The 15,325-nt window shown below is 30.7% G+C and overlaps 1 protein-coding gene across 1 annotated transcript; it reads left to right on the top strand.

Moving 5' to 3' along the window:
- Positions 1 to 5,250: 5,250 nt before the first annotated feature.
- Positions 5,251 to 8,064, top strand: LOC123891388 (cytochrome P450 94B3-like). Its single transcript, XM_045941249.1, has 2 exons — positions 5,251 to 6,262; positions 7,357 to 8,064. Exons 1-2 carry the CDS (start codon positions 5,362 to 5,364, stop codon positions 8,019 to 8,021), a joined length of 1,566 nt encoding a protein of 521 aa, XP_045797205.1. The 5' UTR covers positions 5,251 to 5,361; the 3' UTR covers positions 8,022 to 8,064.
- The last annotated feature ends 7,261 nt before the right edge of the window (positions 8,065 to 15,325 follow it).

Genomic DNA, 15,325 nt, shown 5'->3' with positions numbered 1-15,325 from the left:
ATGAGTAAAAAAATAGAGTACAACATTTATTTATAAATAATAGTAAAAAAACATTTATAAGCATGATTTAAATCCAATAAAAAATAATACGAACAACAATTCTTTTTTAATAAGTAAACATATGATTAAAAAAATGACAATAAAATATAAAAAATATAAATAAATACTTAAAACTCTAACATCAATTGATAATACTCAATCCTAATTTGAATAACAAACAATGTTGTTCTTCCGTATATGGACCTGCAAATAAAGAATTATAACTCAAAATTAGTACAATTTTCTGATTATAGAATTATAACTCAAAATTAGTACAATTTTCTGATTATATGGACCTGCGAATGAGAGGATGCCACATTGGATTAATAAAAATTAAAGTTCATAAGAAAGTGACACGTAGATTTGTTTCCTTGAGAAAAAACTCTTGTGGGATATATAAAAAAAAAAATTAAGTAAAAAAAACTCCATTGTTTGGTATATATAAAATTTCATATATTTCATATATAATACTTTCACAAAAAAAAAAATTCATGTATTATATATATATATATATATTAATGAGATATAATTATTTATATTTGAATTTGAGTTATTTCCTTTTAAAATTATTTTTAATATGTGTATTAAATACGATTTATAAACAATAATTGAGAAATGATTGAATTTCCAAATTAGCCAAAGATTCTAAGTAAAATGATATCATCATGTATTAGAGAAATTGCAAAGGCCTTCATAATTAGCCACATAAGAATTGGAGAAATATTAGAATGCCACATAAGACATGGATCAATGAAATGGTGCCACATAGGAATAAGACTATGAGAGAGAAACTCCTAAACATATAAATAATAGATTGATGACCCATTAAGTAGGGGTGATCGCGGTGCGGTTTGGTTCGGTTTTGAGCATAAAAGTCATCCTAACCGCGAGATAAAAATGCATGCGGTTCGGTTTGGTTCGGTTGATTTTTAAAAAGTCATCCAAACCAAACCAAACCAAACCAATGCGGTTTGGATCGGTTCGGTTGGTGCGGTTTAAAACATAACGATTGTACCGAACAATTTTAAGCATAACAAAAAATAAAAAATTGAAGTTCCAAAATAACATTGTAGTACCAACAAAAATTATTTATCCAAAATAACATTATAGTAACTTACAATTTTAAATATATAAAAAAATTGAATTTTCAAAATAACATCACGGTACCGATAAAATTTGTTTATTTAAAATAACATTACAACACCAAAATAAAATTTCAGTACAAAAAATAAAAACAACTTGAAGTTCGATTAATTTGGTCGACTGACTTGGTAATTGGGCATGTATATTGGAATATAAATATATTTTCTTTTACGATATTGGAATATAAATATATAATAGTAACTTAATGCGGTTTTTGCGGTTATCCGCGGTTTTTGCGGTTTGCGGTTTTGCGGTTTGCGGTTAAGTAAGAAAGCCATCCAAATACATCCAAACCAAATGCGGTTTTTGCGGTTTTCGGTTTGGTTTGGTTCGATTTGCGGTTTTACTTTTGGATTGGTTCGGATACGATCACCCTACCATTAAGTGATGATGTGATGAATTTAGTCACGTTTGATATAGGGTGGAACTCAATGAAATGATTGAGTGAGAGAGACAGAACAGTCAACAAACAGCAAATAAGAAGCTAGTGGAGTGGAAGGAAACATGGGTTTACTTGGAACTTGGAAGCTAGCTAGGTGCTTCTCAATACAAGAAAGTTTTGTGTCATCATATGAGTTTGAGTTTAATCATAAGATTTTGTCATTTTTATATAATTGAAAAAAAATAGAAAAAATGAGAGAGGATCATGGTGCTTCGGTGGTGATTGACACTAAATTTGGTAGGAAGGATTACAGTTCGATATTGATTAAAAATAAATAAATTACGGTTCGATTCCCTGCAACTGCGATCGGGAGGGGACTGAAACACTTGATGCCAAAACTCACCCCCAAACCAGATTCAACTTGTGGTGAAAGAAAAAAACAAAAAATAATATTATGTATTTTTTTATATAAATATTCTAAATTTTGTGACCAAAATCACATCTGTTCAATTTTATTTTTTTCCTTAATCATGTCCATGTCCATGTACATGTGTTGGAACTGTAATTCCATCATGGGTACACCAAAATTCATGTCATACCCATACCGTATCTGATACTCGATAGCATCTCAAAATTTATCCATTAGAGTTTTCATAATTTTGTGAAGGATGTGTAGATCCTAGCTAACTGTGTGGAGTCACATTTGAGAGTCTTAGAATTAATAATTAGAAGATTAATATGTTTTTAAAGGGCTTTAATCTTGTCCATAAGTTTAACTCAATTGACAGGACATTACATTATATATGCAGGGTTCGAACATTTTTTGACCTAATTGCGTGCGCATGAAAGTTCTGTGTTTTGATATGCGTTTACATAAAACTTATGTGTCTCAAAATCTTATGTAAAGTGACTTGGTACGTGTAAAATCAAGGACTCGCGACTGTGAAAAGTAACAAAAATTGAGTTTTCAGCATTGCGTGAACACATATTCACAAATTATCGCTTGATGTTTTTACACTTTTTACCTTAAAAAGAAAATATTCCACTCATTCTCTCCATTCAAAATTCCACGAATATTTTATATTCATCGAATAGCATTTTGTATACTCATCGTTTATCATTCTAAAAAAACTCTAGCCTATTTTCTCGTGTTTTTTAGTATATAAAAACAAAAGCTAAAGTTTTTTTCTCTTTTGTTAACATGGTATTAAAGAATTTGATCGATTTAATGAGACATTTGCACCAATGAAAATTATTGTATGTTGGTTTGTTTTTTGACCTATGTTCGTAGCCAAAAGGTCAGAAACCGAAGCCATAAGTCAAAAAAGAGGAAACTCATAAGCACATAAAATTGAGTGTACTACGACCACATGCAGTTATGACCATGGTGCTATTCTAGGAATGGAAAATTCATCTTTGAAGTTCTGAGTTGGCTACGAGCCTACGACCACCTGTAGTGTTGGCCTACGGTTGTAGGCTTGTGGCCAAACGTTTGATTAGTTTTCGTCGGTTATAGTTTCTGTAATTCATGAGTTTTATGTATTTATCTATAATGAATCGCTAGTGGTTACTGAATGCACAAAAACAAAGCTTTAGTTACCAATCATCATTCACTTAGGAAAACACTGTACTCTTGTTCTTATTCTTGCAATTTCAATAAAGTTAAGTTTTCTAATTTACAGTTTTTATTTTATTTCTGTTTTGCTCACCATGCATGAACATGAATGAAAATAGTCCAATGATAGACTTTCCATCATTCTAAGTCCTTATTTTTGTTTTCAAAACAATATATATATATATATATATATATATATATATATATATATATATATATATATTTTATGTTTTCAAAACAATTCTAATTCAATCTTATTGTGCCCAAACAACATTTAAATTGTTACTATATGTTTATAATTAGTCAATTCTAAATATCAACGATGAACCGAAAGGGAAAGTTGACATTGACAAATAGAATTGAGTGAATATAAGCGGCATGAGTTATTAACTTATTATGCATAACGAATAAACTTATGCATAGTGCATAAACAAATCTACAAACGCACCATTTCCCACCTCCAAATCAACAACAGCAACCCGCAAGTGAGAGGTGAGATTGGTCTCATTGGATTAGTCATCAGATTGCTTCGTAGTTAGTTTTAAACTAAAATCATATCAAAATTATTTTTGCTGTGGAATGGTTTCACATTAGATGTACTTAATCATGTCAAAACCATTTTTCCTGTGGAATGGTTTCAGAGGGTTGTAATCCAAAACCATTTTGCCGTGGAATGATTTTGTGTATTATTTATGCATGGTGCATAAGAAATTCGCTTATGCACCATAACCTTATGATACAAAATCCGAGATATCCACCGACGAACCAAAAGATGAAGGTTGGTGCCAAAACTATATAAAATGAACAAGAGTTTTGAAAAATGTTGTATTTTTCCTATTTATTTACATAAATATAAGTGATAATCATATCATCCTATAAATTGTGGTAATTTCACATTAAGCATAAAATTGTCTTTCTTTTTTTGCCCAATTATAGTAACTACTCATTAAAAGAATATAGTGCGGCATTTGATAGTTGATGCACGTACGATAATTTTTTGATGGGCAAAAGTTACAAATAGAAGTGCAATATCATTTTTAATTTTATTCCCTAAACATAAAGTCTTACATTATCAAAGTGAGACTCTAAAAGGTTTGGAAGTGTATCAACATCTTCAAACAAGATTAATGGCGGGAGATTATCCATAATTCCCATTTTCATTTCCGTTGTATTCATAGAAATTCATTTTTTTTTTTGACGCACATAGAAATTCATTTTTGAAAACTAAAAAATCCTAACGAAAAAATATTCTAAGTTCTCTTGAAGGGACATAGCTAGGGTAATCATTCTTAAATTCAATATTCGCTATTATGAGTAATAAAAATTAAAAAAAAATTATTTGTTCTTTTATAGTTTTTTGTTAAAACTTATTTTAGTTTCTAATAATTTTCGTTTTTCTTTCTAGATTGTCTTTAAAATATTGTTGGTAATTTATCCAACATCCAACAAAACATTTATAGGTAGAGTATCACATGTAAATTACCCACATATTTTTTTAAAGAAACATAGACTTTTCAGTTTTCACCTATTGATATTCATAAAATTTGGACTCCAATCTTTAATATGGTGAATCAACTATTAAAAAAAAAATTGGTGAATCTACATCTGATTTTTGTTTTTGTTTTATCTAGTAGTTTAGTGACTAGAAAATTTACCGTAAAGGTGAATAAATGAAATGTCTAGAATTCGAACCCCAACTCCTACATAATATATACGATATCTCTGCAAACTGAGTTAAGGTCACGACTCAGATACAATCTACATCTGACTCTTTCTATAAGAAAAAAAACCAATTTTAACAAAACGCAACAGACCAGCGTATATAATTGAATGAAATTGATGAAGAATAAAAAGGTCGCAATTGGGAAGTTTGAATCAGTCCAAAACAAGATTTAATAATTACTAATCTTTAAGTATTTTGTGTCAAAAAGAAAAAAAATACTTTAAGTATAATCATCTAACTTTCAATTATTATTATAAAGGCTCAACACATCTAATCTAACCCTCGAAAAACTTCACCATACATCTAACCATACGTAGTATATAGTACATTTGTATATAATAAAGTTTCACGATACATATTTAAAGACCATATGTAAGAGTCAACTCAAAAGAGGCCATACCATTACTATCATTGTGACAGTGCATTATTAGAATTCTTCTTATCATATTATTCATATTCATGAGTAACATGGGTGCATTCATCACTTTCCTTCTATCTTTTCAACCTCTCCCGGTCATCTTCTTCCTCCTCTTCTACATAACACTCATCAAATTCCGACGAGTTAAAAAATCCATTGGAACCGGTCCAACAACCTATCCCGTAATAGGTTGTTTAATATCCTTCTACAAGAACCGTTTTCGGTTGCTAAATTGGTATACAGAGCTTCTAGCCCAATCGCCCACCAATACTATATTGGTTCAGCGATTAGGTGCACGTAAAACTATTATAACTGCAAATCAACACAACGTCGAGTACATACTCAAGACCAATTTTAAGAACTTCCCCAAAGGGAAGCCTTTCATGGAAATTCTTGGTGATTTCCTTGGTAAAGGTATATTCAACGTGGATGGTGATTTATGGATAAAACAGCGAAAACTGGCAAGTCATGAGTTTTCGCTGAGATCCATAAACGAGTTTATCGTGAACACATTGGATGAAGAAGTGAATGATAAGCTATTGCCATTCATGGATTCACTATCAATAGAGAACAAAGTGGTTGACTTTCAAGAGTTGTTGGGAAGATTCTCTTTCAATGTGATTTGCAAATTCACCTTAGGGATTAATGGTGACAATGATAGCAATAGGTGTTGTTTGGATCCTTGTTTTCCAATTTCGCCGTTGGCGAGGGCTTTCGATGTGGCGGCCGAGGTTTCAGCTAGGCGTGGAGCGGCGCCTTTGTTTTTGGTGTGGAGAGTGAAGAAGTGGCTCGGAGTTGGATCGGAAAAGAAGCTTAGAGAGGCGGTTAACGAAGTTAAGACACGCGTCATGGAAATTATTTTGGAGAGGAAGAAGAAGATGAATGTAAAGGGAGAGGAGCTTGATGGTGATCAAGATCTCTTGTCACGTCTTATTTCTTCAGGTAAGTAAATTTTTCTAATTGTTATTTGTTCATACATATCTTTTATTCTATTTTTTATTTTTTACGGGATTAAGTATTTTATATCTTTTAGCAATATTGGTACGTATTTAACTGCAATATTAAGTTGTATATGCTGCAGTATAAAATCATGTGCCAAACTCACAATAAAATAAAATGCAAGTTCATATCATTTGTCTGCATTCTAAATCAGTCGTTAATTTGGCCATAATTGAACTTAAATAATGTTATTCTTTTAAGTCAAGTTCTATCTCAACCGTTCCAAACGCTATGATCGGAGTTCCAATTCCGACTCCTCCAAAATAACATTACACAGAACTTAAAACATCAATTTTTTTTTTTGATAAACTTAAAACATCAATTTAATGTTTAAAATATTTAAAAGATTAATCTACTATAAAAGTTAATCTTTAAATCCTTTGACCTCAAATTTAATAAGTTGTTGCAAGCCGCAAACAGCCGTCTATGAATTAGTCCAATATATATCAGCCATAGTTGCCATAAAAGGTGGAAATGTGGAGTGAAAACAGAGGCCTAACCACTTACCAAATTGCCTATAAAATTTAAAACCACATCCTACATCTTTCTATAACTAAATTATTTTTAATGGCTTATGAATATAAGGATAAACATGTGTATATTATTTTGCTATAAAAGAATATATTCATTTCGTGAGTATAACTTAATTGGTAAAACATTCTAATACACAGAGCTAAGATTCAAATTTAAAATTTTCACTTATTTATTTTAATAATAAGAATCTGACCACTTAACTACTTGTCCATGCGTAAATTCTTTTGAGAGAACACATAAATTCTTTTCTAAGTGATTTTTTTGTAAACTAAGATATCTCCGCGTGCAACTGTGAAAATTAATCTCATCAAGTAACCGAGATTTATTTAATGGATTGACCACCTTTTTATAAGCACCGGTCGAGGATAGAACCAGAACCAAATGGTTAAAGGTTTCAAATATCTATTACTTGTGTCACACTAGTACGTTGATTCTAAGTGAAATATTTTTAAATTAATAATATTAATGACTATATTTATAAGTGAAATATTGTTTTCTTGTAGGTCATGATGAGGAAGTAATTAGGGACATGATGATAAGTTTCATTATGGCAGGGAGGGACACAACATCATCAGCAATGACATGGTTCTTTTGGTTACTATCACATTATCCTAATATTGAACACAAAATATTGAAAGAAGCAAATTGTGACTCATTAGATTATGAATCATTGAAGAATATGAATTTCTTAAAAGCATGTTTATGTGAATCAATGAGATTATATCCACCAGTGGCATGGGATTCAAAACATGCCACGTGTGATGATGTATTGCCAGATGGCACTCCGGTAAAAAGTGGAGATAGAGTAACTTACTTTCCTTATGGAATGGGAAGAATGGAAAATATATGGGGAAAAGATTGGTTTGAATTTAAACCGAACCGATGGCTCGTTGAAACGGTTGAACCAGTTAAACCGATTGAACCAGAAAGCAACCAAATAGGAACAATATTGAAGGAAATTTGTCCTTTTAAGTTTCCTGTTTTTCAGGCTGGTCCAAGGGTATGCCTTGGAAAAGAAATGGCTTTTATACAAATGAAATATGTAGTGGCTACTATACTTAGGAGATTTAATATTAAAGTAGTTGGTCCTAAGAAGCCTATATTTGTGCCACTTCTTACGGCTCACATGGCCGGTGGATTAAAAGTATTGATTTCTAAGAGAGTGTGAAACTTTATTAACCCATTTTGATTAACAAATATTCTTTATATTATCGATATGGTTACGTACGTGGTTAGAAATTTGATCTAAGAAGTTATACTTGTGTGTGTATGAAAAAATATTATTATTTATAAAAAGTCAGATTTTTATTTATTTATTGAATCTCGATATCTCAAGTGTATGCATGATACTTTATTATTAAAATAATCTATATATACTCTCTTCGTTCCATAATATAAGAAGAAAAATATTTTACACTTATTAAGAAAAGTATAATGTGATAATAGTAATTTAAAATATGATTTTTTGTGTTTTCCTTGAAATAAGTTTTATTGGAAGATGTAAAATTTTTTTTTATTGATTATTGATTATGCGAAAAAGAAGGGAGAAAGTAAATTAAATGCAATATACATTTAATTTTGTGAGAATAAGTAAAAGTAAACATTTTTTTTTTGAAGGAAGTAAAAGTAAACATTGAATATAGTAAAAGTTGATTTTTTTTGCTTATAATTCGGGACAAGAAAAAGTGATTTTTTTTTTATTATAATATGGGACGGAGGGAGTAACTCTTATATTTTATCACATACATCCAATAATATGTTGTCACATCATTCAATGAAAGTGACACATCATGTGTTCTTAAACACAATACATCATGTATTTGTATATTATTTGACGCATGTGTAAAATAACTTTACACTGACAGTGTATATAAATTAAATTGTTTAATATTTATATATGAGTTTAATGGAGATGCATCGACGATGTAAAATAATTTTACACAGTCATTCAATAAGAAATTACCAATCTTTCATATCCTGTGAAAAAAGTGGGATAAATTTGGGTGACATAACGGAATACATGGTTATTATTGGTTGACCGTGTAAAATTCACGGTGCATGTTCCTTTTTCTCTTTATATATTGTCAATCTTGATTAAATATCATACATGAATATATTAGTGGTAGATTATAATCCTGTATGTGTAAGGTATTTGGTTCAAACTTCAACATCATTAGGTACTGTTTGCTTTTTTTTTTTCCTTTTTCTTTAGAGGTAAGAAATTAGCCAAACACAATTTTTAAAAGCTCTATTAAGAAAGAAAAAAATAGCTTCTATATACTTTAAAAAAAAATTATAATATATTATGAAACATATCTTTTAACCCTATTATAATAATAAAAAAAACTTTTTAACATTTTTTTATTTAAAAAAAGTAAGATTTACCGAACAACTTTAATTTTAGTTTTAAAACTATTATTTCTAGGTTTATGATTAAAATAGTTTCTACACCTAAAAAAATTGGTCAAACAATACCTTTTTTTTATGCATAATTTTAATTCCAGTCATTTCAAAATTAAGTTAAAACTAGAACGATTCTAAATCAAAATTTGGGCCTTTTTTTATATTTTATTTTAGACTCATTTTTAATATTCAAGTCGGGTCTCCAAATAGTCGGAATCAACCCTATTTTTTTTATGTTAATGCATACGAGGTGCGTTTGATCTGCTAAAAAATAAGAACTGGACATGACAATGTCAGTTGTACCGTGTTTGATTTTAAATCTGTTCTTGGTACTCGACAAAATGGGGGCCAATGGACACGATAAAAATTGAAATTTTTGTCCTCTACTGGACCACAAGACAACTTTTTATTCTCTGCACAAGTTGTCTAAAATACCAAAATAACTTTTTATTCACAAAACATTGTACAACAAAAAATTTGTTCAATATCTTAAAAGTTTGTCATGTACTGTTCTATTCTATCTTGTATTATCTGTACTATTCTATTCAATACTTGTTGATCAAACGGACCCATGATTTATAAGCTCGCATTTTATATGATCTTTCTTCTTCTTTTTACATTTTGGAGGAGACCAAATGATAAAGGGAAATAGTTAGCGCATGCATTTGTTTCTTTCTTTCTTTTTCTTTCTTCATATTAGTGCATGTATTTGTTGTAGTAGTAAATAGTTAGTGCATGTATTAGACAATGATTAGTTGTAAACAATTCCTATAATGGAAGTTTTGCTTTAAACACATGTTCAGCGGCCAAACCATTAGATATTATTGTACATGTTCATTATTATTATAGGGGGACAAATCAGTTCCACCAAAATGTGCTTTGTTGCGTATACTTGTATAATATGCGACTTGATTCATTTCATTAAACCATTCATTTAATTTTCTGTAGTACTACTATATGGCTTTATGAAAACCATGAATGGGTAGTGCATGATAATAGGCGAAGGTTTATCTTTTTTTCGAAAAATTGTTTATAGCATTTATTAATAAATTTGTGTTATCAATCGGTATTTGAAAGATACGGACATATGGTTGTCACTCTAGCCTAATTTTAGTATGAGAGATGCTAAATGGTGCGACAGGCCATTCGACGAAATTGCACGATACCCATTATATTTACTTACGTGTTTATTAATTAGTGCATTGTGCAGCAATGCTTATGAGTTTTTAAAATTAAAATAAAATAAATAAGACAAATAAATATATTTTTGATACTTATAATTAAAATCTAAACTTAAATATATATTTGAAATATTGTAAACATCTTTAGTTTTTTTTCTTTTTCATATTGGGATAAATTAGTCCCTTTATTTTCTTTTAAAAAAGTTCGGTATCTGGTCAAGAACCGACAAATTGAAGGGGACTAATCTCATCGTTCACTTGCAGTGATTCCATTTAAAGTTAGAGTTTTGCTCTATATGGACTAGCCAACCAAAATTAACATCAGAGATAATCGAACCTAAACCTTGAGAGGGGCACATTCCAAAGTCTCAAGTCAATGGCCACGTACGTCCGCTTCCGCTCCGAAGAGGAAGGTTTGGATCTTTCAATCTTATGTCGTGAGAGATGTGACCGACCAACCTCAAGTATAGGTTAGCCCCTCTATTATAATGAGTTAGAGTCTTGGAGACTAATTTACTCCAATATGAAAATGTAAGAGACTAATTTAAATTTTATTTTGATTAAAAATTAAATTGAGCCATTGAAAAAAAAAGTATTTAAGTTGAAAAAGAGATCATATTATGTTGAAAAAGCAAGCCAGGACCAGGTGCATTAAACGTATATTTTAAGAGAGTATAATTCATTAATTCGTCGGTTTCAACGAAAAAGTTTTCGCACACTTTAGCATTTTTCTTTTAGTATAATATATCATTTCATTATTCAAAATGAGAATAATACAAAGAGATAATGTCTCAAAAGTACGGTGACGAGGCCATGACAAGACCGTTCTAGCAAGAGTATGGACAACATTGTCCGCTTGCCGCTTAATAAACTTAACCATTTTTTTGGAACAATAGAGGGCATAGCCCAAAGAGGAACCAAAAACTAAGAAATCAAATGGATATTTTTAGGCATGTAAAATTCCAAACATATTATCAAAATGAAACTTTTTAAGCTCACTAGGAGGGCTTTCCAAAACTAGAGCTTCTAAATCATCTAAAAAAATGCTAAAGTTCGCTAGCCGGCCAGTCAACACACCTATTTTCCTTCGCGTCAAGTATGATTGATTTGGACTTGCTATGTCAAACTAAGGAAATTACGAATGCGGTGAACCAAATTTGAGATATTTCTGTTAAACTTGTAATTATTGGAGATAATGCCTATAAAAATCTTAGAGTCGCTTTCCAGAATGAGATGAGATACATTTTCCCACAAAGCCATCTCTAACCCTAGGTATAAGCCCCACATTTCAGCATGTAAAACATCACAACCTCCAATCTTTTTAGGGAAACCTTTAATCCATCTTCCATCAGAATCTCGAATAAGTCCGCCACAACCCGTAACTTTGCCCCTATATCTTTGTAAGCACAATCACTGTTGAGCTTGATTCATCCCTCTTGTGGTTGCTTCCATTCAATGTAAATAGTTTCTTCCAAATTACAGTCTTCAATATCTCTAATGACTTTTTGAATATAATTACCAAGGTTGTGTTTCTCGGTCTTTTGAAGTCAGTTTCAAATATTGTTTTATTCCTCCATTTCCATAAGTACCAGCATGTCATCATAAAATTGGTTTGTCATATGATCGATGATTGTTGATGTTGAATCCCCTTTCTTATTGAGGTTATTGAAAAACCAACCTCTACAATTAAAAGAAAAAAAATCAGTAATAAAATTGGAAGGCACGATTAAGATGAAGCCAATCCCCTTTCTTGTTGAATCCCCTTCATATATACTTATCCAATTTATATGATTCTTATAAACTTCGTAGACTAATTCAATTTCCTACAACTTTTATCTTGGACGGATCCAAAAATTCATCACACTAAAAGTCGAAAAATAGTAAAATATAATAAAATTTGTGAATTTATTTATGGGTCTTGCGAACGAGTTCCTCCGGGATACTATATTAAAAAGTATGTTTTTGTGAAATATTAATGAAAATGTGTGAAGTCAACGGATTGGAACTTGACACATGCTCATGGGACACTCATTAAACATTCAATTTAAAGAAATAATTTATGAGCAATGCTATATATCGCGAAAGAATTTCCACGAATTATCACGAATGCCAGTTTTACCATATAGTATGTATACTATGTAATTTTTAATAAAAAGGAAAACAAAGGTATATGGTAAGCAAATGATTATATATATATATATATTGGTCAAACAAAAAAACGATAAAATAAAACTTATAAACACCAACATAAATTATCCTGTAAATTCTATTTAATTTATTTGCACAATTTTTCTATACTTTCATCCGTAATTCATATTTGTTCAAATCATCTTTTATGTTTTCTGTCAATAATTTTTTCCACATGCATTATACAAGTTGAGAAAAGTTGGAACATACAAGTTTTAGAATAGAGAACATTGAAAGGAAACACTTATGAAGTTATGAATTGAAGTGGATGGAATTTTGTATCAGAAGAAGTTGTTGGGGGAGATAATGAGAAAGATAACATGAGTGAGAGCGCTTGGAGAGACGAAGGGAAAGAAGAAAAAAAAAGGAAAACAAGACGAGCTACATGTTCGTGATAATTCGTGAATTTCTTTGTCGCTATATCAAGCATTTTCCATAATTTATTCAAAATGTGAAATATTTCAAGTTCCAATGTGTTGACTTTACACAATTCCATAAATATTTCACAAAAACTTACACCCTCCGTAATAATATATAAGCAAAAATCACTTTTTTAAGTTCATTCATAGTTTTAAAAACCGGACCGGTGATCAACCCGGTCGAAGCTCTAGGTCAGTGGGTCACTGGTCGGACCGCATGACTATTGACCCGGACTTTATATATATATGCTAAAATATTGATAAAATATAAAATTTGATATAAATATTTCCTTCAATATTTTTTAATGAAAATTCATATACTCAAAATAAAACTAAAAAATTTCTCATTCCATCATTATTTTGATTTTAACTAACATATATATTACATCATTAAACTATATATATATATATATATATATATATATATATGGGGCTGCTAATTTAGACCCAGTTGGGTCTAAATTAGCAAAGTGCACCTTTTCAGTTGGACCAAAATACCCATTCTTTTTAATTAATTAACCAAATTACCATCAATGGACGCGGATCCAGTGTCGCGCACGTACCGCAGGACCATGGTTACAGGCCGTTGAATTCCATCAGACAGCCAAGATCTGATCTCATCAAGACTGTCTGATCAATCAGACAGCCCAGATCATCCGAATCCATCAGATTCCAGCGCGTGCACCACACTGGATTACACCCTGGAGAGAGAAGAATCTACTTTTTAAAAGCAGGACACGTGTCGCTGTCTGATTGGCTGGGCGTGATTTTTTTCCATTTAATACTTTGAACTCAATTATTTTGTTGTAAATTAATTTTTTATTTTTTTTTTATACCAAAATTCATAATTTTTTTTTCTCTACAAATAGAGACTTGGTTCGTTTGATTTGGACACAGAAAAAAAAACCTAATTTTTCACTACCTTAATCTCATTTTTCACTACCATACATCAACTCACTGAAACCATTCTACCAGGAAAATGGTTTCAGAGTACAAATCTCTGAAACCATTCTACCAGCTAAATGGTTTCAGAAGCAAACACAATTAATAAATTACTCACTGAAACCATTCTACCAGTAAAATAGTTTCAGAGTACAACTATGTGCAACCATTCTACAAGCTAAATGGTTTCAGAAGCAAATAACTAATAATCAACTTACTGAAACCATTCTACCAGCAAAATGGTTTCATATTACAACTCTCTGAAACCATTCTACCAGATAAATGGTTTCAGAAGCAAACACAATTAATAAATTACTCACTGAAACCATTCTACCAGTAAAATAGTTTCAGAGTACAACTATGTGCAACCATTCTACAAGCTAAATGGTTTCAGAAGCAAATAACTAATAATCAACTTACTGAAACCATTCTACCAGCAAAATGGTTTCAGATTACAACTCTCTGAAACCATTGTACCAGATAAATGGTTTCAGAAGCAAACACAATTAATAAATTACTCATTGAAACCATTCTACCAGTAAAATGGTTTCAGAATACAACTATGTGCAATTATTCTACCAGTAAAATGGTTTAAGAAGCAAACATTAGTTTTTAATTACCGTTTTATCTCATTTAATTAACTAAAAATAGTTTCAGGTCTCCAAAAATTTCATAAAATATACCAAAAGTTCCAGAATATTATCTACTATTTTCCTGGTATAATGGTTTCAGTGAGTTGGTTGAGTGGTGCGTGTTGAATTACAACACACAAGTAACGTATTTAGTAGACAAAAAATGAGATTAAGGTAGTGAAAAATTGCATTTTTTTTTCGGTGTCCAAATTAAACGAACCAAGTCTCTATTTGTAGAAAAAAAAATTATGAATTTTGGTATAAAAAAAATAATAAAAAATTAATTTACAACGAAATAATTGAGTTCAAAGTATTAAATGAACAAAAATCACGTCCAGCCAACCATTGTGTGACACGTGTCCTACTTTTAAAAAGCAAATTTTTCTCTCTCCAGGATGTAATCCAGTGTGGCGCACGCACTGGAATCTGATGGACCAGGATGATCTGGGCTGTCGGATTGATCAGACAGTCTTGATGAGATCAGATCTTGGCTGTCTGATGGAAATCAACGGTCTGTAACCATGGTCCTTCGGTACGCGCGCGACACTGGATCCGCGTCTATTAATGGGTATTTTGGTTAATTAATTAAAAAGAATGGGTATTTTAGTCCAATTGAAAAGGTGCACCTTGCTAACTTAGAAAACCCCTATATATATATATATATATAGGCTTAATTACTTCTTTGGTCTCTTAAAGATATTTTTGGTT

The sequence above is a fragment of the Trifolium pratense genome, linkage group LG6, assembly GCF_020283565.1.
Source record: "Trifolium pratense cultivar HEN17-A07 linkage group LG6, ARS_RC_1.1, whole genome shotgun sequence".
NCBI classification, from domain to species: domain Eukaryota; kingdom Viridiplantae; phylum Streptophyta; class Magnoliopsida; order Fabales; family Fabaceae; genus Trifolium; species Trifolium pratense.
The sequence above is the reverse complement of the archived record's forward strand: the minus strand, read 5'-3'. Positions and strand labels throughout refer to the sequence as shown.

What these genes read in the sequence shown, in the direction of transcription:
- LOC123891388 (XM_045941249.1), top strand. Translation starts at nt 5,362, where the DNA reads ATGAGTAACATGGGTGCATTCATCACTTTCCTTCTATCTTTTCAACCT. An exon ending in GTCACGTCTTATTTCTTCAG is followed by an intron (nt 6,263 to 7,356) that starts GTAAGTAAATTT and finishes GTTTTCTTGTAG; the next exon opens with GTCATGATGAGGAAGTAATT.